Source organism: Stylophora pistillata, chromosome 1 (assembly GCF_964205215.1).
Source record: "Stylophora pistillata chromosome 1, jaStyPist1.2, whole genome shotgun sequence".
Lineage (NCBI taxonomy): Eukaryota > Metazoa > Cnidaria > Anthozoa > Scleractinia > Pocilloporidae > Stylophora > Stylophora pistillata.
Window position 1 is genome coordinate 45,656,615 of NC_142519.1, and position 25,668 is coordinate 45,682,282.

At 38.4% G+C, this 25,668-nt stretch overlaps 3 protein-coding genes and 1 long non-coding RNA gene across 6 annotated transcripts in view; 1 reads left to right on the plus strand and 3 right to left on the minus strand.

Moving 5' to 3' along the window:
- The window catches only part of LOC111341982 (exocyst complex component 4), a 29,278-nt gene extending 25,103 nt beyond the window's left edge, over positions 1-4,175 (plus strand). For both annotated transcript variants that reach the window (XM_088759239.1, XM_088759242.1), the window contains 4 exons: positions 286-404; positions 560-655; positions 1,211-1,322; positions 3,380-4,175. In XM_088759239.1, coding sequence (XP_088615365.1) covers positions 286-404; positions 560-655; positions 1,211-1,322; positions 3,380-3,532 — 480 coding nt within the window. In that variant the 3' untranslated portion in view covers positions 3,533-4,175. The remainder of the gene's footprint in view (positions 1-285; positions 405-559; positions 656-1,210; positions 1,323-3,379) is intronic.
- Positions 4,176-5,792: 1,617 nt separating this feature from the next.
- LOC111341981 (serine/threonine-protein kinase pim-1) lies at positions 5,793-13,301 on the minus strand. Of its 2 annotated transcripts, XM_088759198.1 has the most exons (6): positions 13,066-13,301; positions 12,598-12,689; positions 11,518-11,565; positions 7,504-7,864; positions 6,747-6,923; positions 5,793-6,640 (listed from the first exon to the last, which is right to left on the minus strand). In XM_088759198.1, the coding sequence occupies exons 2-6, from the start codon at positions 12,658-12,660 to the stop codon at positions 6,540-6,542; spliced, it is 750 nt and encodes a 249-aa protein (XP_088615324.1). In that variant the 5' UTR covers positions 12,661-12,689; positions 13,066-13,301; the 3' UTR covers positions 5,793-6,539. The 2 variants fall into 2 exon arrangements, with proteins under 2 accessions (XP_088615324.1, XP_022804762.2); XM_022949027.2 differs by lacking the exon at positions 13,066-13,301 and having other exon boundaries at positions 12,598-13,053.
- A 296-nt stretch (positions 13,302-13,597) lies between these two features.
- LOC111341988 (uncharacterized) lies at positions 13,598-21,741 on the minus strand. Its single transcript, XM_088748309.1, has 14 exons — positions 21,631-21,741; positions 21,287-21,389; positions 20,728-20,810; positions 19,737-19,780; positions 19,533-19,605; positions 19,071-19,139; positions 18,045-18,180; positions 17,295-17,383; positions 16,909-16,952; positions 16,131-16,206; positions 15,417-15,552; positions 15,041-15,126; positions 14,690-14,798; positions 13,598-14,245 (listed from the first exon to the last, which is right to left on the minus strand). Exons 1-14 carry the CDS (start codon positions 21,739-21,741, stop codon positions 14,145-14,147), a joined length of 1,260 nt encoding a protein of 419 aa, XP_088604435.1. The 3' UTR covers positions 13,598-14,144.
- A 659-nt stretch (positions 21,742-22,400) lies between these two features.
- LOC148742745 (uncharacterized) lies at positions 22,401-23,408 on the minus strand. Its single transcript, XR_015999300.1, has 3 exons — positions 23,307-23,408; positions 23,106-23,181; positions 22,401-22,520 (listed from the first exon to the last, which is right to left on the minus strand). It is a non-coding gene; the product is annotated as an uncharacterized LOC148742745 (long non-coding RNA).
- Between the last annotated feature and the right edge of the window lie 2,260 nt (positions 23,409-25,668).

The window sequence follows — 25,668 nt, forward strand, 5'->3', positions numbered from 1 at the left end:
TGTGAGGGGAACCATAACAACATTAAAGAGCAATGGGGGGAGTGGGGATGAGGTATATTTTATCGTGACACAACCAAAATCATCCTCCACCCCTCCCCTGATCCCTAAGGCAACGTGAAGCGAATTTTAGACACACATATCAGTGTCTTGTTTTTGGGAGATCGAGTGGTTGTAGCATTTTCTAAATGAAACGTTTGCCGTAGTTCTCAGTTTTGTGAAATTTTAATTAGCTGGCAAATTGACTAGTTGTACTCTCAAATAGAACTGATCTCTTGCTTTTTCCAGTCTAATTACATGTGCAATTCAAACGCCATGGACCCGGATGTGAACGTGAATAATTTGAACAAGAGTTTGTCATCGTTTGAAGAGATTGCAACGGCTTGCATGGGAAACTACAAGTTTAGGTAGTTTACTTCACTTACATAGTTTCATAAATGGAAAATAACCTGTCCATTGATTTTTCTTCTGTGTTTTGTTGATTAGAGTTGACTCATCCTTCCTCTGTTCGGTCTTTGTTTGTGTTCACGTGTCGCCCAACATTTGTTATCTTTGTTTTCAGATACCTGTTTGAGGGAGTGGGTTTCCTCGTATCTTCTATTCTCGTCTCGAACGTTTCGGATATAAAGAGAATTAACCAGAACGGGATTAAGAAAATGTAAGTTTACCGTTTTCCTCTGATTAGGGTGGTTTCAATGAAGGAGTTGTCAATAGACGGATCCTCAGCCGTGTTTGCGCAAAGATTTCTGGGATCGCCAGGGGTCAAACATTACAATTTGCTTGAGGTAAATATATGGCAAAAGGTTGTTTCGATGTCCAAAGAAACTAAAGAGGGTAATTTTGTAGTATTTCGAGACCACTACACGATGTCAATTTTACACTAAATCTTTCACAAGGAGAGTAGGTTATCGGTAGATTTTATTACATTTTTTTTTAATATTCAAAAAGAAAGTTATGCTTCCTTCGTATTAACATTGTCTACAACCATTTCTGAAAAAAAAAAAGAAAAAACAGCGCTTTAAAAGCGTTTCTTTCGCCATTTTTTTTGAGACGTCGAAACAGCCTTTTGCCATATATTTCCTTAAAGCAAACTTCAAAGCTTGATCGCTGACGATCCCAGAACTCTTTACAAAGTCCAGCCTTGATACTCTTCCATGTCGTTAATATCGCACTAATTTATTGCATGATCTCACTGGGTAATTTCATTTTCCAGGTGCCGTAATATCTTCGCTATTCAACAAAACTTGACGAACATCACCATGTCTCGGGAGGGGGACCTAGATCGAGCCAGACAGTATTATGAACTGTTATACTCCAACTCGGATGTAAGTACCAGGCCACTGCTCTACTCAGCTCCCACTTTAATCGGCATTAGTGAAAATGTACCCACGTCACGCGGACACCAACTAGAGTCTCAATTTTGTTCTTACTATTACAACTAAAAGATTCCCATTATGCGGAAGTGGAAACTTAAGGAGAGCTTTTTCGTGATCTGAAATATTTATCCGGCGACAAGTCTCACTATCGATTTTATTTCATCAAGGAAAGCTATACAGTCTTAAAATATTTTGCGTCTCAGCTTATTGAAACGCATTCAACGTAGTAGAGCTTGATATGGCGATAAGAACTTCATTGAGTGGCAAAAGTCTTCCTCCCTCTCACTCTGGTGTTAACAAAAAGGTCACCAACTTCTTACAGCAATGTTTAAGGGGGAAAAGGAACTTCCAAGTACAGTGTTTACCCACAGATAGGCCGCTGTCTTTTGTTTGGAAAAATGGAATCAAATTTAGGGGTACTCCGTTTTGACTCCTCGTTTATATGCGGTTACCTCAAAGATTTACGGTTCGAATAGGTATACTTCTTCTTTATCAACTAACATCTCTCTCGCATTGAGTCAGCAATCATACGGCAAATACAACGAAATACTTAGTCCATATCTTCAATCAATCTAGGTCCTCTTCGCAAAAATGGGTGCATAAGTTTTTCTTTTGTTTATGTTTCTTGTTTGAGTCCACTGCAGCGTGCATGAAATAACCTTTGTTATTAAAAACTAGATCATTGGATAATGCAATTCAAGACTTTTTATTGGCTTAGCCATTATGGTATATCAGCTAATATACCATAATCTACAAATATGGCAAGCGTGCGTGTCAGCTTAAAATTAAAAGGGAGCTAAAAATTTAATAAAATTTAATAATTTAATTTAACGTTTTTAATAAAACAATTATTCCACTCGCGCTTGTTGGATATGAGATGATTATAGCCAACCCAGCGCTACGCGCCTCGTTGGCTATCTATCATCTCATATCCAACGCGCGCTCGCGGAATAATTGTTAACTACACGCGGACGTTTAAAATGCTTCCTTTGCCTCGTCATTTTGTGAGAAATTACCTTACCGCTTTCATTAAAATAGGCCTAAATCATCGTAACAAATGCCCGTAGGTAAGTTATTAGAGATGAATTACAAGATTTCTAATTATTGTTTTGAGCGGAGGGTTGTGGAACATTTACCAACGTCTTTTGCCATTTATTGTACAGCAAGATACTTTGATTAAGCAGACAATTACACAAGTAAAAATAATTTGGTTTTTATCAACCGATTTATAATATAAATTTGCCACCGTAGAGAGTTTTCAAAGCTAACGTTTTGAGCGATAGCCCTTCGTCAGAGCGAAAGGCCCTTCCAAGGTGGTCACTTTACATTCTTAACCTAGTTGACAATACCAAATTTTATTATCCAACTGTGCGCTGTAGAGTATAAATAACGCCCAAAACAAGTACAAATATCAAGTGGTATTTGTACTCCAGAAAACCAGTTAAACAGGTTTTCTCGCATCGCGCAAGTGACGAATTGGATTGAAGTTACGAAAAAAAATGGCGAACAATTTAAATATTTTTCTGACGAAGAAGAGTCGGAATGGCTGGCCATTGATCCAAGTTTATTAGAGAAATCGGACGAAGAAAAGCAGTTAGATGACAATGAAATTTCCACGCCAGTTCCGTTCCGCTTCGTATACCTGTGACACGCACTTCCCGTAAATAAATATCCGCGAAATTCGCCCGCATTGAAATTACAATTTGGCGTGTTAGATAAGAAATCTCTTATTAAACAGTTGGTTGTGTAGTATCGCTGAGTATTTTTTTCTCGTTGTGTGTATTTTGACTCCCCTTACGGGCTCGTCAGAATACCGCACAACTCGTCAAAATGCTCAGCCATACTAACGTTTAATAAGATATATGTCTTTCAATACCCGCCCGTAGCATAGCAATTTCTTTAAAACTTACCCTATTTAAGTAAACAATTAAGTTGGGTATCCTTACATGGCTTAAGTGACAAAGAGCAAGGAAGAAATAAATCCCTTTCTTTGGTTTTTTGTGCAGGAAATCTTAACGTCCATTGTGGAGCAAGGCGCCAAGTTTTCCCAAATGGAGTATGCTGACCTTTTGTCACTGAAGGCGCGTAGTCAGACGGTCCGAGATAACAGTGCGCATGAACAGCGACTGGAAAGACTGAAAGAAATCTTCAACAAGTAAATTATAAGGTCAAAGCCTGGGTGAAAAATTACAAAAATCCATTTTCAAATCAACAAAATTTTTAAAAAACTGAGTTGAAAGTGTTATATTAATGAAATATAACTTTCTTAGCTAAGTTTTGAAATTGAAAATTTTGTTGCTATAAATTTTTTTTTTCATGATTTTGTCCCCGAGGAAAGGCCTATTATCTCAGAAATTTTTCTTTAATAAACATCTCCCCGTCAACATTGTGCTTTTTAAACTTGACTAGAAACTCAGACAAGGACTAAAGTAACGTAGACGTCCCAATTCTTCAAACGAGGGATGGTAATCTCAAATTGCTGGGCATAGTTGCTATATTGAACGATTAATGAAAAGGAACCATTGTTATTTTGTTATTGCTTGAGCGGAACTTAAATTATCATCTCGATAAACAGCTATTTCAGTTTGTCATTTAGTTCATTTGTTGTTTTGTCATTGAAGTTAGTCGAAATGTCAGCATAAAACATCGACCGAACTCTACGTTTTATGATTAAAGGAAACAGTGGAAGAGATAATTTGATGTCAGTTGGACATCAACGTTAAATAATAAAGTGAAATAATAGTACAGAACAAGCTTTAAGCACTAACTAAACCTGCAAAAGATTAAAGAAACGGACAGTTCCTTAGTTGTAAGTATTTCATCAACAAAACAAATGAAAACAATTCTTTGAAAAACTGTTCTTTCTGTCCCACTTTGTTTTTAAACTTAGCTAAAACGTGTAGAGAGCCTTGTAAACGTCCCACATTTGAAGGGCGATATCCTCGTCAATAATTAGCCATGGCACCTCAATCTCGAATTTTCTGAATCCTGATTGTGTGTTCTGGTGAAGCTCTTGAAGGCTGCATTTCTCTCCCCGTCCCTCAGGAGCATTGTTACCAACTCCAGATACACAGTGCCCTTGATTATGTATCTTACAGCAAGCTTTCTCCTTGTCTCTGTCCTTGCGCAAGCTCCCATTACTAGAACCGAAAATGTTTCTTAAAGAGATGAACAAGGCGATTCTGTGTAACCTGCAGATTTGTTTTGTTTTTTTTTTTGTTTGTTTGTTTGTTTTTTTTTTTTTTTCAATCTAATGAGCTAGAGGGAAAGCAAGCGCACGATTAGCCTCTGAACGGATCAAGGTGAACACTTCGGGAAGGAAAAAGACAGCGAACACTCCTTACGCCTTCTGAAACCCCACGAACCTTGCCACACAGTCTCTGATTGGTCAAAATCACACATGATGACCTCTCGGAAAATCTTAGTAACTGTAAAAATTCCAAGAACGAAAGGAGAGGCTAGTGTCTAAACAATGTAGAAAACATGTATTATTTTGTAGTCCAAGTCAGTAGTAACCCCTACATTCGGCTTAAATAAAAGCTTCGTTTAAATTTCAAACTGAGGGATAAGTTGGCGTGAACGAAAACTCAAAAACAACAACCAAACCACAACTCGTAAAAACAAAAACAAAAAAAAGTGATGTGCTAGAAAAATGTTCTTTCCAGTTTTCAATGCCAAGGTTAAAGTTCATTGACGTAGTTAGTTTACGGTAAACAGGGCGTAGACGAGGTAAACAGAGGCAGACGTCTGGCTCTTTTATTCTTTGAAGAAATACGTGAAACACGTCCGGTCTCGTCCCAATATCTTTTAGGCGGAAAGCTATCACTCGTCTCGCTTATCAATAAGAGAAAAACAGACTCAGCACGACGTGCACGGCAATTCAATCGAAGTCAAACTGATATGGGATGAAGAATCAGCCGACGCTTTCTCCCAAAAAACATCAATCAAACTGATAAATAGTGCGTGAAATGTTTTAAAAAAATTGTGAAAAATGTCCTTTTTTTTTAATTCAAGAGTAATTAAAGTGTTACTTTGAAAACACCGCTGAATTGGTAATTTACACGCCCAGCAATAGGCCTTTTGCAGTTAGAGATCACGTGCTTAGATCATTACCGCATAGCAACGCCATACTGGAGAGCAAGCACTCCAGTGATCTCAGACAAAATAGAGATCACAGAGGTCTGCATTCAAACAAAGAATACAGCGGATAACAAATTAAAGGGTATCCCAATTTGAGAAATCTTGTAAGTTTTAATCAACAGCTTCCTTGGAGTGTATCAGCGAAAAACGAATTTTGGTGTGATTTTGCTGCTGATACACTCCGGGGAAGCTGTTTATTACTTCTTACTGGATTTCTCGAATTGAGATACCTTGTGACGTGTTATCCGCTGTATTCTTTGTTTGAATGCAGACCTCTGTGACCTCTATACTGTCTGAGATGACTGGAGTGCTTGCTCTCCAGTATGGCGTTGCTATGCGGTATCTAAGCACGTGATCTCTAGCTTCAAAAGGCCTATTGCGCCAGCGATACAACCCGCTCGCTTCCTGTGTATTCCTATGCCCCCTACAAATTGAGCGCTGTGCGGAGTTACATCACTCGATAGTAGTTTCAATAAACCAGTGTTTTATTTTGACTGATGTGTCAACTTGTAGAAAATTTTTTAAGACTATGTACAAAAGTTCGTAATAACTTCAAACAGTTCTTGCTGAACCCAGGTATAGATGTCCTCTCTTTCCTAGAACAACATCGACATTTGACCATGTAGTATGCTCTTGGCGGTGAGTACGGGAGCGTTAAAAGGACTGTACTCGGTAGTGGTTCCGTTCCGGCAACCTCGATCCGAATCGAGTGAGGAGCTTGATGACAATCATAACCTATTTACGCGACATTGGTCTCTCAGACCAATAACATCGCGGCAAATCTAACCATTCAGCGTACGCAAAACAGACCCATAATACTCGACTGACACGCAACTCTTCACTCGACGCTGATGATGACTTTCGTTGAGGCTTTGTAAACATCAGTGACTGCTACTGACAACACTCCTTCCCACCACTACCCTCTACTTCTCCATCAGACTTTATGCGTGAAAGGTGGTTCAGGTCGGCCTTGAGTCACTTTAATGTATCAAATGTAAGCAGTTGTTAGTATTGAACCGAGGATAATCAATCTTGCAAGGAGAACCAGGGATGCTGCAGAACTTCTCTTAATCTTGGTCGATTCGAGGGGGCTGGATTCAGCAGCATGCGGATCAAATCAGCGGCCTCTGTTGAGAAAGGAACAAGATTTGACAAAAAAAATTAGGCAAAAAAAAATAAATAAATAAATAATTTTCCAGACGTCCATTTATAACCGCATACAACATTTGTTACCTGGTGAAACGTACTCTGGAATTCGTGGTTTGAAATTCAGAGCATCTTCTGGCTTCTCAAAAGCCATGTCTTCAGATAAGATTTCCACTAATAGTATTCCTAATTGCCAGACAGTTCCCTGGCAACCGTCATAGCGTCCTGCTGTAATGCTTTCAGGTGGCTTGTATGCAGTGGTTCCTGAAACAAATTCGGCAGAGTTCTCTGGTGAGAGCGGCTATCGTACAATTCCAGTTGTCGTAATCTGTTCGTATTTTCGATGGCTATGGTAAGTTATGACCCTTTCTGTCCTTTTCTAAAACCAAATTCACCCATATATTTGTTTCTGACTTCTCCAACGAATGACATTAGATTTTGTTAGACATTTAAGAATAAATATTAGCGAGAACAAACAATCGCATTCCATACGCGCGAAACTATTTATTTAATAGTTTACATTTATGAACTCAACACGCGCAATTATTTATTTAAATTTTTTAAAGAAATTTTTACCTTTTTACGTTTGTCACCTTCGTACGGTATAAATTAACTATTCATTTTTATTCTCTCCTCACTTAAGAATGATGACATGGAGTCATCGAAACGTTGTGTGTTTTTCTCGCTAATATTTATTCTTAAATGTCCAACCGGACGGTGCGCGTAAATGGTAAGGGCCCCAAGCCAGTGTACAATTTTCCCCCTTACCCCCCCCTCCCTCCCTCCACTTTCATAAACTATATATCAGCACTACAAATTAAAATTCCAAGTCGCCTGTTTTCACCTCTGAACGTATCAAAAGGTTCTTCTTGAACCTCGGATGCCAAACCAAAGTCAATCAACTTGATTTCGTCTTTGAGCAAGTCCAGCAAAATGTTCTCTGGCTTGAGATCGCGGTGAATGACACCATGCTCCTCGCAGCTGATGTTGGCCTCGACGACCTGGCTGAAATATTTCCTGGCCTCTTTCTCATTAAGAACTACCTTCGTTTGTAACACATCGAACAAATCTTGGCATTGCTCTGGTCTTTCCATAACGATCACATAATAATCCTCTGTAGAAAACACCTCGTATATCTCGATCACGTATTGATGCCTTGCTTTGTGCTGAAGATACGCTTCCGCAGGAATTCGAATACCCTCCATCTACAGCAAAGAAGAAACAATGAAATGAAAAATGATTATTCTTTCATCTTCGAATCGATGAGCTAAGCACCCCTTTGTTTCACAGAGATATGGCAATTCATAAACGAAGCGTCTATAGAAGCATCAATAACACAGACAAAAATTTAAAAGCGGATTAAGAACGTACTTAGGTCGAAACTCATGGTCGTCAATGAGTTCACCCTTGCAGCGCACACACGCACACTGCGGTGCTCATTGCTCTTGTCAGCGGTTGGTCGCTGGCGTGAGACAAAGCAACGATACTTTTCTCTACATATCAAACTGTTTCCCCACTGCGATGGACATTTGTTTTTGTCGGTTCCAGCCTGGCGCGGCCACTAACCCAGATGCCCTCCTGAGCAAATTTTCAAAATGGCGGACAAGCCAAAGAGAGAGATAAGAGAACCAAAGCGATTCTGCAACGAATACTCAGCATACACCCCTGTTAAAAAGGTCATTTCACAGAGAAAAGATACAAAATTGTATGATGTTGAAGTCACGGAGGTTGACAAACCCAACAAGAGACTGAAAATTCACTACATTGGCTACAGTACACGTTTCGATGACTGGAGATCCTTCGGGGACGGTGAAGCATCTGAATATTTTCCTTCGAAATTTTATAGATTAGTAGGCTGCAACAAAAATTTATTGGACGACGTTTAGGGTAAAAACAGCAATCTAATCTGAAAAAAAATGTGTTTATTCCGACTCTTTCAGAAAATAACTTTACAAATCTTACTTGTTTATCTGGTAGGTAAACGATGATAAATTAATACCCGAAGCGCTTTCCGAGGTACCCGATTCTTCTCCCACTGCTTTCACGCTTATAAAACAGGAAACGGGCAAAAGGAGGAAGGTGTGGCTGTTTTGACTAGCCATTTTACGAGGTTCGATCTGCTCCTTCTTCGACAATTTATATATCAAAACAAAGGAAATTTGTTCCTCTCTGATTTTGGCGGTACATTTTCAATTTGCGCTTGCGCAAGAGAGAAATCGCCCAAGACTCCTTGCTCGGTCTTGTTTTGACCACGAACGGCTTTTTAATTTTGACGGACCCGCTCGGGAAAAGGTGAAAATGACGAGGGAAAAACTTTACTTTGTAGTACGAAAATATACAAAATGGAAAGCCATCATATTATAGTTCAATATTTCGGTGGTACATTGTTAACTTTTTATACAGAGAGTCGGCAAGATGATATAACATCCAAAAATCGCACTCGATTTGAGTGGGCCGATGAAGTGGGCGTGGTCACGAAATTCTGTAAGACACTATTTGTACCCCGTGAGTTTGATATGTATCGAAATTTTCCGATCTGACCTCGGTATCGCTGGTATCGAATATTGGGCAGCGGTATCGGCCCATCCTTTATGAGAGCACTGACCACTGCATAACTTTAACAGTGCAATATAACGAATAATTCGTCAATCAAATCACGCGACTCGCCATTTAACCAAATGACGTCACAGTATCGATATCGATCTTGATATTAAAGAAAAACGTCAGTATCGTGCTCGGTATCATATTCAGAAAACTGTATCGGCACGTCCTTCACTGTAGTACGGATAAAATTTTCATTTCTAACTTTGCTGTAAAATTCCGGCGAGGTCGGAACACGTGACCCGGTATGTTAGAGGCTAGTTATTTAATGTGATGCTAAGTTTCCACGTGCAACATCTCCATAGCTATTGCTCTTGAGTTTCGAGAGAGATATCCAAGGTGGCAATGTTTTAAGGAAATTTCGGCCCTCGTACCTATCTAGCGATCCTACCTATCTTGCGCAATCGCACCAAGCTGCTCACTGCCTTAGCCACAAGCTTTTCCCATAACTTAACCACACGAGACAATAAGTGATATAAAATAAAGATTGAAGGTGGTTTGCTATGCCTGAATATCTCATCGAAATTTTAAACATTGTTGACGTCGTATTAACAAAGATTTAGTAATACATAGACAGGTAAAAACGAACGATATAAATCCCGACGTTTCGGCGACTTCATGACGCCATTATCAAGGGTACAAATGAAAATAAAATTAACAAATGCGAGTTCAAGAGTTACAACTAATTTGCATAGGGGAGGTAGCTACACAAATACTTTAGCACGGATAGAATCCGTTTGCACGTTCAAACTCGGTGTTAATTGTTTGATTTTTCTGAGGAGTGTGAGCGCTTGAAGAATTTATTCTCACGTTTGGACCACCCTCGCCACCTTATCAACTCCGCCATTAACACCTTTATTAACTCGAGAATTGCTGACCAGCAGCCATTGTAGGCGTTGGGAAGATTGGCGAAAAATGATGTAACCCGAGTAGTCATACCCTTCAAGGACCAAGACTCCGCTAACATTGTTAAGACACAGTTGAAAGACCTTAGCATTAAGCTCCAAACCACAATCCAGCCCGTATTTGTCAGTCGGAAAATTGGCCAAGACCTTAAAGAATGTGAAACCAAACCACAGCTGGTTAATCAACAGTGCGTAGTGTACCAATTTAAATGTAACCTGTGCGATACAGGGAGCTATGTTGGTTACACACGTGGGCATTTATATACCCGCGTGGATAGCCATGAGCACGTCATCTTCAGTACGCAAGCACTACGACAACGACCACGCAGGTGCTGTCCCTGAGGACCTTCTTAGCTGTTTCAAAGTTCTCAAGAAGTGCATGAACAAATTCGATTGTCTTGTCAACGAGATGTTTTACATCAAACAATTAACACCGAGTTTGAACGTGCAAACGGATTCTATCCGTGCTAAAGTATTTTTGTAGCAACCTCCTCTATGCAAACTAGTTGTAACTCTTGAACTCGCATTTGTTAATTTTATTTTCATTTGTACCCTTGATAATGGCGTCATGAAGTCGCCGAAACGTCGGGATTTTATATCATTCGTTTTTACCTGGCTATGTACTGTTGACGTCATTTCTATGATCTATAGGATCATAAACAATAGTAAATTGTGGGGGATTTGTCAAGGTGATGTTCCAACAAATTTTCCTTTGATTGTAGGTGAACATATTCACATCCCTTTTTCGGTCCCGTCATGCAATTATTCTCGTCCCCTACACAAAGGGTGAGCGACACTCAACGAGGCTAGGTAACAGGAGTGAAGCATGGAGAATGGAAACGAATTGGCTATTTACTCATCAGAACGTAGAGATGGAGACAAACGCAGGAGCCCCGGAACAAGTCCATTTAAGTCGAAGGAAGAAAAAGGCCGACCAGAAGCCTCCGAGTTTCATAATCCGTTTTGCTTTCCCGCCTTCATAAGTGAAGGAAACACGACAGACTAGAATAGGCCAGAATAGAATAGAACAGACGAAAATGCTAGTGAAATATGGTGTTCTCTTTCACAGTCTCAAGAGCTTAAAGGACACCGAACTCAAGACTTTTTTAGTATGGATATTAGGGGCGGGGTCATGACCATGTTCGACACACCCTGTCTTGTCCCAATCTCTTCGCGCCCAAAGTTCTATCTTCATGTTGAGAGAAAAACAGACTGCTTCCTGGCCAAGCTAACCACAAGCCGGCAACTTCCTTTATTTTTCTTGAACAGCTTTTTCTCAGCCAAGGCAGTTACACCTCTTAATCCAAAGCTTACTCAACCTGTCTAAAGGTCTCAATCTACAGATAACTCACCTCTTTGAACTCGCGCACCTTTACCCTTTCCACGAACTTAATGGCCACCTGAGGGTGAGGGAAAATGACACATAGTATATAAGCCATTAGTGAGAAGACACAGATTGAGGCAATGGTATCCATAGAGATCACACTGAACATATTGATGCATCACTTCACCATTCGAAAATTTGTCATGATTTGAAAATAATTTTTTTTCAACTACTGAAGTACAGATTGCAGGTATTTTTCCCTTTAGGAAGTTTTTTCGAATTGAGTGCATTAAATTTCTTCGAGAAGTCTCTCTGTCCGAAAATTTTGGACAATCTTCTCGTACGTCAACTGCGACTCCTTCGTGCTCTATATTCTCCAACCCACCCTATTCCTTTCACGGTTAACTTTCTTGATGGCCCTCTGTAAGCACAGGTAGCCCAAGCTCACTACTAGAAAAGCGGACGTGACTGTTACCGTGTTGCGCAACGTTTTATATTTATAAAGGTTTGTATGGGATGTTATCGGTTTGCCTTAAAAGAGAGAAAAAAATGTCTTGTTTTGAAATAAAATGGGCTTACCTTATTGCCTTGTTGTTTTCTATGTTGATTCCTTGCGTCTCAGACCATTTTGAAGCGTTTTCGGCGATTTAGCGCTATGCAGTTGAACACCAACATTGCGCTAACTCGCCGAAAACGCTTCAAAATGGTCTGAGACGCTAGGAATCAACAAAGAAAACAACAAGGCAATAAGGTAAGCCCATTTTATTTCAAAACAAGACATTTTTTTCTCTCTTTTAAGGCAAACCGATAACATCCCATACAAACCTTTATAAATATAAAACGTTGCGCAACACGGTAACAGTCACGTCCGCTTTTCTAGTAGTGAGCTTGGGCTTCCTGTGCTGTAAGTAACTTGTATAACAGAGATTACCCGCGGAGGAGAGGGAAACTATTCTTATATTTGTGGGGAGACGAGAGCTGGCAAATCGGAGCATCATGCCAAAACGTTCTTCACCATGACGACTGCACTATTCTGCTATGTTTACTGTTTACAATGGTATTCATTATGCAAGTCGTATGTGTTTTCAAATTAGTTTTCAGTCCTTACCGGAGCGTTATCTGATTTGCGTATCCCAGAAAAAACTCTTCCAAACGAGCCACTCCCTATCATGTCGCCCAGAACGTACTTGTCAAAATGAGCTGTCATAAGCAAAGTGACTCATGTATTGCTTTCTGTCTAAAAACTCATATCTCCAAGAGGCTATGGTATATGTTTCAATATGCCCATAATTTGGAGCACACACAAAACAGGCTCTTTCTGTAGTAGGCCCCATCTTATCTGACTGTGTTAGACCTTGGAACGCTGGAATTTCATCATGTTATTTACATTTTTTTAAAGGACATAAATCACAAACTCCATCATTTACTCCCCTTCTTTCTACAATAAAATGTATCTGTGCAAAGTTACTCGCAGAATTTTCCATCACCCAGTAATATTCAGCAGATTTTCTGTAGAAAAGCCAATCTCATGAAAGAAAAAAACCAAAAAAATTATTTAAAAAACACGTAAACTTACCATTCAAACTGAGTTTTTTCAAAAAGTTCGGTCGAAAGGATTCGACTTTGTCCGCTGTGACTTGCACCTCGCTTGAGCTGTACAACAAGGACGTATTTATGGATTCCTTCTTGGTCTCAGAAGGCCCTGCCTCTACCTAAAACAAGATGAGAGAAATTACCTAATATCAATAAATAATAATTTTTAATTGGTATTACCTAAGAGACTTTTTCAAGAGAATCTTTATTTGACGTAACTATACAAAAGGAACAGATGGTCCTTCTCAAACAATTTCCTAACCCACCCTCCGACAAGCTAAACAGTGAACACGCTCAGAATTAAAGGTGTTTTGAGAGGCAAAAGTGACCTGCGATTGATTCAGAGATCTAGAGCTCCATTCACTTTCCCAATCAATCAGCTTCAAAACTAAAACCAAACACGACTTGATCGCTCTCGTTTTCCCGCGCCTAAGAAACTTGGCTTAGTATACTTTGACCTCTCATTGGCTCTTTTAATATTTTGCTTAGTTCTAATTAGCTTGTTTTATTCTAAGCTGTCTTTGGCTCTTGTAATATTTTGCTTAGTTCTGATTAGCTTGTTTTATTTTGAGTTCTCACTGACTTTTGTGATAATTTGCTTAGTTTTAAATGGCTTGTTCATTCTGAGCTCTCACTAACTTTTGTGATATTTTGCTTAGTTTTGATTGACTGGTTTTATTTTGAGCTTTCATTGGCTTTTGTAATATTTGGCTTTGTTCTGATTGGCTTGTTCTATTTTGACCTCTCATTGGCTCTTGTGATATTTTGCTCAGCCCCGAATTGCCGTCGTAATTACTTTGGTTTTGATTCTATGAAAACTTTTCAAAAAGCATTCTCATGGTAGTTTAATTACTATTAGCCTTCGATGTGGTTTAGAATCATTTTAATCTATATTTTGGGCATGTATTATTCTACTATATGTATTATATCACGGGGAGGCGATAGGGTAGCAAATCGCTGTTTTAATGCCACAACGCTCGTCACCATGACAAGTGCACTTTGCCACTATTTTTACTTGATTTTGCCACAATTATCATTTAACAATCCAAATGTGTGTTCACATTAGTTTATAACCCTTACCGGGGCAGTATCTGGCTGTTGTGTTGCAGAAACAACTCTCCCAAAAGTATCACCTCCTACATCCACATTCTTGACAAGATGAGCTGTCAAAAGCAAAGTGTGGGAACTCATGTATTGTTTTCTATGTAAAAACTTGAATCTCTAAGAGGCTAGGGTATTTGTGTTTCAGTGTGTCCATGCTTTGGAACGGATATAAAACAGGGCTCTTTCTACTTTAGATTCCACCTTATCAGACTGCGTTATACTTAGGGACGCTAGAATTCCTTTAACTTTTTCATAATATTTTAGAGGATAAGAATTATAGTCTCCATCATTTACTACCCCTCTATCTCCTCCCCCTTCCTCGACAGTTGGGGGGGAGGGAGGGGATTTCAGATGAAAGTTACTATTTCTGCAATAAAGTGTATCTGTGCAACGATGCTATTAGAATTTTCATTCGCTAGCATTCTCCAGCAATCACTTTAATGGAAGAGTTAATCTTTTGAAAGAGAAATTACGAAGGCAGTAAAGAAATAACAGTAACTTACCATTCGAGCTGACTTTGGCAGCGGGGATTTGTATCTCGCTTAAACCAAGCGACAGCGACAGGAAGTCATTCACGGGTTCTTTATTGCTCTTAGAGGGCCCTGCTCCAATCTGAAATAATATCAGAAAAATTACTTAAAACAAAGAAATAATAAGAAGAACCCAGTAAGTAGTAACATGTAAAAATGTACTCCTATACATCAGCGGGGAGACAAAAGGGTGGAAAATCGATGTTTTATTGCAAAAGGCTCCTAAATTTGACAACTTCCCTACGTTGCTGCTATTACTTCATAATGCCATGATTATCATTTACTAAGCCAAATGTGTTTTTCAAATAAGTTTCCAGTCCTTACCAGAACATTAGCAGACTCTCCTGATGCAGCTGTTGCAATTCTTCCAAAATATTCACTTCCATCATCCACATTCTTGGCAAGATGTACTGTCAAAGAAAAGTGTGGGAACTCGTGTATTGCTTTCTATGAAAAGCTTGAATCTCCAAGAGGCTATGGTATTTATGTCTGCATACACGAATTATTTGTGTTAATGCTGATTGTATATTTAGAAACCATCCATTTTCTAATTTGCAAATTTTCTAGAGATAAAAAGTGATCTTTTCGCAAAAAAGTTGTATATGGTTAAAGTTGCTACGAGAAAGATCCTTAATCTACTATTCTTCAGCAGATTTTCCATAGAAAATAAAGAAAAAATAAAGAAAACACATGAATTTACCACTAGGGCCGAGTTTTTGTAAAAAAACAGGTTGACTGGTTTCGGCTTTGTTCACTGTGACTCGTTCTTCGCTTGAACCGAAGGACGAGGACTTATTCACTGGTTCTTTTTTGGTCTTCGAAGGCCGTGTTTCTACCTAAAGGACAATAAGAGAAATTAATCAAAATTAAGAAATAACAATAAAAATAACTCATTTAGTATTTACGAGGGACTCAGATTTGAAAAGTCTTTATTTGTCGTAGCTCTACGATAGGAGCAGGTAGTCTTTCCTAAGCAAAGTGCTAACGATCCTCCGACAAGTTCAATTTTATAGCGTTATCGGGGACTAACTCGACCTTTTGAAATGCTTTTATTTTCTCACATCTTAGAGATAATTGTTTAAGTTGCCTATTTGCAAAATTTGACGATTGAAAAACGTGGCTCTTTCGAAATACATGCGATAGAAATTTCGTTTCGAAGGACGAGTCTCGTAGCAACATAGAAATATGATCCTGGTCTGATGGTGATTTTACTGCTAGTCAGTATACTTTGTCATGTTTCATGATTGTATATTTCTCTGTTTTTAGGAGGACAGTATGTACTTATAGCTTTGAAATATAAAAAAAAAAGGCTGAGGATAAATTAAACCCTACAAATGGCAGAATGTTCCGTGAAACGTCAACAAAAAGTGCGGGAACGTTGGTAAATAAAACTGGTAACTTAAATCATAATTACTTGAGAGTGTAAAGGCACACGGTCTTTTGTCAAACGTTTAGAGCATATCCCTGACTCACTCCAAACACGTCTTAGTCTGAAGTTCAAGAGAATATAAAATCAGTTTACAATGCATGTTAATTTCAGCCTTTTGAGAGACAAAACTCCCAATTCTGGTGGAAATATTCAGGTTAAAGTTGATGAAACTGGTATTCTTGATTTTCACGTGACGTCATCAAAATTAAAAAATACGGGATTATCAATCCTCATGAGATTTCAGTTAGTTAGCTAATAGAGCAGTTGAATACGTATCTTTTTACAAATTTTCAGTTTGATCGGGATTTTCGTCTTGTGATAAAGCAAGGTTGAATTTCTAAGCTCTTGCGTGACACGATATCAAAATGCTGTCACGTAAGTTAAAAAAAAGTGACTTATCTGCTGAGATTTCGCAATTTTAACAGTCCTTGTATGAGAACGAGTAATCATGTAGATTTTTGCGAGCCCTCAGAATACGACTACAGGTTTTCTAAAGCAAAACTCGATGACATATGTTTTTGTTAGCTTCCGGCCGCCATGTTGGTGGGACACCTTTGAGGGACACCAACATGGCGTCTGCATACAAAGCTTTGTAAATTTGAACAACACATTTCTTCGAATATCTCTGACACGGAATAGTGCAAGGTCCTGAATCTTTGCAAGACTATTTGAATATTCATCTTATTTTTATCTCTTAAATTCTTGACTTTATTTGTCAATTGGTTTTGATGATGGTGTCACAGTGAAAACCGGCAATACAAACCTCTTAATGACAGCTGCTTTCGGGAGGTCCTCGCTGCGGCAATGCTATCAGGTGAAAACGTAACATACCATTAGCACACATGAAGCATCTAAAACAATACCTGTACCCTTCTTATTTCTATTGCGGTGAAAATGACAACCAATAGAACTACAAAGCTTGCTTTGGGTACTTCACTCTATTTTTAAGCAGTCTTTCAGACCCTCGAGGTTCAGTGCCAGGCTTCATCCGAATCTTAAGTCTCTGATTCATCAGTCGATGACAAAGCAAAAACTACCCACCTTTTTCCAAAGACAGATTGAAGTTTAATTAATTGTTGCAATTTCCCCAAGTAATGTAAAAGAGTCTTTATCAAGTATACTTGATATGTGGTGTGTGTCAAAACTCACTTTTTTTAACCCGCTTAGCTTCTTCTGTTTAAGCTTCCGCTTTTTCCCTCGTGATAAATCGTGTTCACGTGCCCCAGATGATCCACTTCCTATCATGTTACCCAAAACGCACTTGTCAAAATGAGTTGTCAAAAGAAAAGTGGCTCATGTATCGCTTTCTATCTAAATCTCCAAGAGACTATGGTGTCTATGTTTGAATGTGTCCATTATTTGGAGCTCATACAAAACACGGCTCTTTCGATAATAGGCCCCATCTTATCTAATTGCATTAGACCTGAGGACGCTTCAATTTCACTATGCTAGTTACTTTTTCATGATATTTTAGAGGACAGGAATCAGTCTCTATCATTCATCCTCCCTCTCCCCCTCCCATACGCTGTTATAACTTGATATCTAATTTAAAAATTCTTGAGGCTAAAAATAGTTTTATCCCGGTAAACTCTCACAGATAGTTTCTTTTTGGCATGAGAATTCGTTTTTCCTCTTCTGCACATGTCCATCACGTAACGCAAAGACACTACTAGCCTCTAAATTAGGTAAATTAGGTGCCCCTTTGCAAACGGTTCATTTTTCTATTTGTGAAGTCTTCAAGATAAAATATAAATATTTCTGCCACAAATTAAGTGTATCTGTCGGAATGTTCCATTACCCAGTATTCTTCAACATATTTTCCGTAGAAAAGCCAATCGTTTGAACAAGAACAACCAAACAGTTAACCACCCGGGCAATTATGAAAACACATTAACTTACCTTTCGAACTGAGTTTTTGTAAAAATCCCGGTCGAATGGATTCTGCTTTGTCCGCTGTGACTTGCACCCTGTTTGAATTGTACGACAAGGACGTAATTACGGTTTCTTTTTTGGTCTTACAGGGCCCCGCTTCAACCTAAAATAAGACAGAGACAAATAATAATTATAGCAATGCAGTATGACCAACTAACGTAAATAAGAGAGATCTTTATTTAACGTAACCATACAATGGGAACAGGTAATCTTTTCCAAACAAATTGCTACCACCCTCCGACAAGCTAAACACTGAACACGCTTAGAATTAAAGAAAATTTTACTGCCAGCATGCTTTACATCATTTTATTATATGCTTTGTATTTTTCTCTGTCTTTAGAGGCAAAAGTGACCTGTCATTGTTCAGAAAACACGCTGTACTTTCTCAACCAATCAGATTCAAAACTAAAATCAATCACGACTTGATCATTCTCCTAATCCTGCCCTTAAGGAACTCTCATTGGCTCTTGTGATATTTTCTTAGTTCTGATTGGCCTGTTTTACTTTGAGCTCTCATTGGCCCTTGTGATATTTTGGTTAGTTCTGATTGGTTTGTTTTACTTTGACTTCTCATTAGCTATTGTGATATTTTGGTTAGTTCTGAATGGCTTGTTTTACTTTGAGCTCTCATTGGTTCTTGTGATATTTTGGTTAGTTCTGATTGGCTTGTTTTACTTTGAGCTCTCATTGGCTCTTGTGATATTTTGCTTAGTTCTTATTGGCCTATGCGATTACTTTGATTCTAGATCTGTTTCTATGACGCGAAAAGCGCTCTAATGGTAGTATTTTAAACTACTAATAGGCTTTGCTGTGGCTCAGAATGCGTTTTTTTTCTGTTTTAGGCGTGTGAGAATTTACTGTTACAGAAGCGGGTAGCAAAAAACAGCGGCAAATTGCAGTTTCATGCCAAGACATTCCTTACCATGACGATTGTACAATGCTGTTATGTTTACTTGATTATGCTATGATTATCATTTAAAAGCTAATTCATACCTCGCTTGAATCTGGTAACGGGGACTCAGTCACTTGTTCTTTCTTGGTCTTAGAGAGCCCTGCATCAATCTCAAATAAGATGAGAGAGATTAATTGATGTCAAGGAATAATGATAATAACTTTAAAAAGTGTTTTAGCATAGGACTTAGACTTATTAGGGAGATATTTTTTAACGTAACTTTATCATGGGAACAGGCAGTCCTTCCCAGGAAATTTATAATCACCTTACGACAAGCTAAACATTGAACAAGCTTAAAATTGATAGTGGTTTTACTGCCAGTTTGTTTTATCTTGGTTCCCAATAGTTTTTCTCTGCTTTTAGGATAGCAAGACTAAGAATGTGATATGCACAATGCGCTGTTTCAAACGAACACAAAGATTTCTCTTTGGCATAATGTTAAGTGAAGCAACCAAATACACTTGCTGACTAGTTGACAAATAAAAAATGGTCATTTTATTTACTTGAGATTCTGAATGCCCACAGTCCTTCTTGAAACGTTTAGAAATAGTTTCCTCACTCCTACTACGTCTTAACCTGCAGTTTGTAAAATATAGAAACAGTTTGTAAAGAAAGTTAATTTTAGTCTTTTGAGAGAAGGAACTCCCAATTCTGGTCATGGTAAAAATTTCAGGTAAAGGCTAGGTTGTTAAAACTGGTATGCAAACCTCTTATTGACACCGGCTTTCGGAAGGTACTCGCTGTGGCAACGCTATTAGACCAAAAAAAAAAATAATAAAATAGCAATGACACACATGTAGCAAATAAAAAAGTACCTGTATTTTTCTTGTCTATCTCACTGAAAATGATAACTAATATAACTACAAAGCTGACTTTGTGTACTTCACTTGTTTTTACCCAGTTCCAGACTTTTAACTCTTACACTCAGTGAAAAAATTCATGAATAATCTTAAACTTCGAGTTTTTATTTTTTTAGAGACGAAAGTGATCCGATCTTGCTTTGGTTTTTTTCTTTTCTTCGCTCTGTCATTGGTTCAGAAAACTTGTTCTACTGTCCCAACCAATCAGATTCAAAACTAAAGCCAACCGCGATTTAATCACTCTCATTCTCCCGGGCTTAAGTAACATGGCTTGTTGTCCTTTGAGCTCTCATTGGCTCAAAGGACAACAAGCTTTTTCGTTTAGTTTTGATTGGCTTGCTTTATTTTGACCTCTCATTGGCTCTTGTGATCTTTTGCTTAGTTCTGATTGGCCGTCGTGACCACTTTGGTTTTGGTTCTAACGTAACTCCATTCTCTGCCTTTAAAAGCACACACAACCCACAATTCCTCTATTCGCTCCGACGAAGGGCTAACGCTCGAATCGTCAGCTTTTGTAATCGTTACGGTGGCCAATTTACCATTTCAACTTTGTTGATATATCCAAATTATCACTTTGGCTTTGGTTCTATGATTATTATTCAAAACGCGTTCTCATGGTAGTAGTAGGGTTTCCGTGGTTTAGAATGATTTTATTTTCTGTTTTGGGCACGTAACATTCTTCTTCTATATTGCGGGAGGAGAAAAGGGTAGCAAATCCCTGTTTTAATGCCAAAACGTTTGTCACCATGACGAACACACTTTGCCCTTATTTTGACTTGATTTTGCCACGATTATTATTTAACGAGCCAAATGTTATAAACTAGTTTATGTTCCTTACCAGGGTGGTCTCTTGTTGTCGTATTGCAGAAACAACTCTTCCAAAAGAGTCTCCTCCTACATCTACATCCTTGTCAAGATGAGCTGTCAAAAGTAACGAGTGGGAACTCATGTATTGCTTTCTATCCAAAAAATTTGAATCTCCAACAGGTAATGGCATTTATGTTTCAATGTGTCCATGATTTGGAACGCTTACAAAACAGAGCTCTTTCTATCATAGACTCTATCTAGCGGCGTAACTCCCAGGGACGCTGTAATGTTATCATTAATACCTGTCCCACTTACTTTTTCATAATATTTTATAGGACAAGAATCCCGGTCTTCATCATTTACTGTCCTTCCTTTCTTCCTCTCCCCCCCCCCCCCCCCCCCCCCTCGACGTTTTGGTGGAGGAGGAGGGGATTTAAGATGAAAGTAACTATTTGGAGCAACAAAATGTATCTGTGCAACGTTGCAACCAGAATTTCCCTTCGCTAGTATTCTCCAGCACTACTTTACTGGAAGGGTTAATCTTTTGAAAGAGAAATTACCAAGGCAACAAAGAAAACTGATTAACTTGCCATTCAAGCTGACTTTGTCAGCGGTGATTTGTATCTTGCTTGAACCAAGCGACGGGGAGTCATTTGCGGGTTCTTTATTAATCTTAGAGGGCTCTGTTCCAGCCTAAAATCAGATGAGAAACATTACTTAAATTTAAGAAATAGTAATAACAACACACTTAGAATCAGCATGTAAAAATGTACTTTTTCCATTTTGCGGGGAGACAAAAATATGGCAAATCGCAGTTTTATTACAGAAGGTTCCTTGCCTTGACCACTGCATTACGTTGCTGTTTTTACTTGATCATATCATGATTATCATTTATCCAGCCAAATGTGTTTTCAAATAAGTTTCCAGTCCTTACCAGAACATTGGCTGGCTCTCCCGTTGCAGAAACAACTCTTATAAAAGATTCGCTTCCATCATCCTCATCTTTGGCAAGATGAGCTGTCAAAAGCAAAGTGTAGGAACTCATGTACTACTTTGTATCGAAAAACTTGAATCTCTAAGAGGCTATGGCATTTAGGTATTTTTGTGCTAATTAAATGGAACGCATTCAAAACAAGGCTCTCTCTATTACAGCCCCCACCTTATTTAACTGCGTCAGACTTTGTGACGAAAGAATTTCATCATCAGCGCTTTGCCATTTACTTTTTTACTTTTTCATAATTCCTCCCCCACCCACCCCCCCCCCCCACGCACATTTGGCACCATACTCTTGCTTATGCTATAACTCTCACAGATATTAATAAGTTTTTACTAAATAATCGGATCCCATAAGTGATGAGTTTCTTAAGTAAAGCTCTAAAATCTTTCGAAAGGTTTTGAACAAATTTATTTTCCATTTGTGTTAGTTTCTCTTCTTTAGGCGCAAGTCCGTGATGGAACGCAACGACAATACAACGGTAATATAAGTCTGGCCGCTTTATTTAAAAACCGTCCATTTTCTAATTTCTGAAGTTTTAGAGATAAAAAGTAAATATTTCGGAAAAAAGTGTTGTGTTAAAAGTTGCTATAAGAATGATCCTTAATCTAGTATTCTTTGGCAGATTTTCAGTTGAAAAGCCAATATTTTTTTATAAAATAAAGAAACAAGCAAAGAAAACACTTTAACTTACTATTTGAACAGAGTTTTTGTAAAAAACCCGGTCGATTGGATTCAGCTTTGTCCGCTGTGACTCGTTCCTCGCTTGAACTGGAGGACGAGCACTCATTCGCTGGTTCTTTCTTGGTCTCGGAAGGCCCTGCTTCAACCTCGAGTAGGATGAGAGAAATTTATAAAAATTAAGATGTAATGATAAAAATAACTCATTTAGCATTCCCAAAGGACTTAGATTTGAAAAGCCTTTATTTGTCGTGTAACTCTACATTGAGAACAGGTGGTCCTTCCCAAGTAACAGCTAACGACCGAAGTTCAATTTTAAGACGTTACCGGCGGCTAACTCGACCTTTCCTGAATGCTTTTATTTTCTCATATCTTAAAGATTATTTTTTTAAGTAGCGTATATGCAAAAATTGACGATTGAAAAACGCGCCGTTTTCGAAATACATGCGTTAGAAGTTTGGTTTCGAAGGACGAGTCTCGCGGCAAAATAGAGATACGATCCCTGGTGTAATGGTGATTTTACGGCCAGTATGTATTATCTTAGTTCATGATTCAATATTTCTCGGTTTTGAGGATGGCAGTATGTGTTTATAACTTTGAAATTAAAAAAGTTGACCAGGGATAGAATTGAACCCTACAAATGGCAGAATGTTCAGTGAAACGTCCAAAAAAAAAAAAAAGAAAAAAGCGTGGAATAGCTGGTAAATAAAACTGGTAACTCAATTCATATTTACTTGAGAGTGTGAAGGTCCATTGTCTTTTATCAAACGTTCGGAGCATATCCCTGACCCACTCCAAACACATCTTAGTCTGCAGTTCAAGAGAATATTAAAAGCATTTTACAATACAAGTTAACTTCAGTCTTTTGAGAGACAAAATTCCCAATTCTGGTCGAAATGTCTCAGGTATGAAGTTGACAAAATTGGTGTACAAACCTCTTATTGACAGCGGCTTTCGGGAAGTCCTTGCTGTTGCAAAGCTATCGGCGAAAAAAAATAACATACCATCAGCACACATATAGCAAATAACAATATCTGTATCCTTCTTATGACTATTGCACTGAAAACTAAAACTACAAAGCTTAATATGGGTACTTCACTTTATTTTCGCCTAGTCTTTCAGACCCTCGACTCTATCATTCAGTCAAAATACAATCAAAAATGTATTAGTTCAAATGGTTTTTCTTAATCCTGTAGTTTGAATACTGGACATGCTCCCTATAAGAACAACCTTCAATTAAGTGTCAAAAGTAATCAAATTTTGCCTTACTTCCCTTTGTGATTGGTAAAAAAAACTTGCCCTACTTTCCCAACCAATCAGATTTAAAACTGAAACCAACCGTGCCATGGTCATTTTCATTTTCCCGCGCTTAAGGAACCTAGCTTGTTTTCCTTTGAGCTCTCATTGGCTCTTGTAATATTTAGCTTCGTTTTGATTGGTTGCAGTGATTGCCTCAATTTTGGTGATACGATACTCTTAAACAAACAAAGAAGCAGTCAATGAAAGTAGGCTTCCTCGTCTAAGTCTTAGGAAGTCATTGGAATAACGGAAAATTTAAAGAAATTCAGTGCCTAGCTTCACCCGAGTCTGAAGTCTCGGATTCAATAGTCGACGAAAAAGAAAAAATTATCCACCTTTTGCTGAAAGACAGATTAACAGTTAAACTATGCTGCTGCAGTTTCACTGGGTAATGTAAAACAGTCTCTATCAACCATTATTGTTGATATGTGGTGTGCGTTAAAACTCACCCTTTTTAACCTGCGGAAATTCTTCTCTTTAAGCTTACGCTTTTTTCCTCGGGGCAATTCGTGTTCACTTTCTTTTTCCATATTGATCGAACAAATAGATTCAAATGAGCTCCTCAATAAGTTATAGTAAAATCTTTCTTCGGGGCAGGAGTTATTATCTTCGTGTAAATTGAGCGTTTCTATGGCAAACTACGAAACTAGCTTTTATGACGCTGAGATACCGACATGCACGCGCGCATGACTAAAGAATAAAGACTGTTTATTAAGACTCTTTGCGGCAATATACAAAATGGCTGAATTACAGAGCTATTTACAAAACATACAATACTAAAATATAATACAATAAATCCAATAATACTAAAAGGCATAATTATACAAGCCACTAGGTATACTTATGCGTGGCAAACTCTTGCGTGCGCTTGGTCCTAAAAGTAGGACGCGTGGAGCGGCTAATGCCAGATCTAAGATTCTAATTAAGCACAACCTCTTCCTGTTTGGGGAGCATAAAATGCAAGGGGTGAGTCTTCATTCCGGAGTCTATAAATATAAACCTTGCATAGATGGGCGCGTCTGTCACTTAGAGCTGTTAAATTAAGGACATTTATGTTAAATTAAGGACATTTGTGTTAAATTAAGGACATTTGTGTTAAATTAAGGACATTTATGAAGAAAAAAGAAACCGCGAAACGATTTCAAAACTTCACTAGTGCTCGCCCCATACGATAGAGGATAATAAGAAATGAGCCTAAACCTTTCAGCTGCTATGATTTTGATAACTTAAGGTAAGACGAGGCGAGACGGTACATCCTAAATGTTCAGATAACATATTGATCTCTAGTGCGTCACGCAACCCCACTGATTGATTACATGGATTGCGTGACTAATAGAGAGTGACGATCATAAAAACGAGTCCATGTCCCTGAGCAGGACAAGTAAGATTACAACTCACGAAAAACGTTCCATTAATCTAGTGATCCCATTTTTGAGTTAGGATGGTGCTATCGTAATCTAAGTTAAATCTGTTTTGTGGTTATGTTTTTTGGAATATTGATATTGTAGCCAGCGTGGTTGTTCGATGAAACTGAAAGCGAAGGACAGCAAAGGAAACGTCACGAGAACGATCAGAGTTTCCAAGGGTTTGTTCAATTTTCAGTCCCAAGCCTCCTGCAGCCTCTCTAGTCCAAGCTTCGAAGCGCACTCAAAACCTCTTGCTTATTTCTGCAAATGCGTTTCGTAAGAAGCTACCCAGCCGGAGAAAATTTGATTTGCGAATAAAAGCCAACGAAAGGTTGAGAATTAAATAAACATTCTGTTCTATCTTAACTCGTGATATGTGTAACTCACAGATCCGATGCGAATGCGACAGTAGACGTAATGTAATGCGCATACGCGATTCAATACATAACATAAGAGTACAGGGGGTAAGTTTCTAAAGAAACTGTGGTTCTGCGTCGGTGGGGGTAATAAGGTAATTTGCTTATATCAACTAAGTTGAAATTGTAAATTGGCGACCGTAAAAAGTTAAAAAGCTGACGTTTCGAGCGTTAGC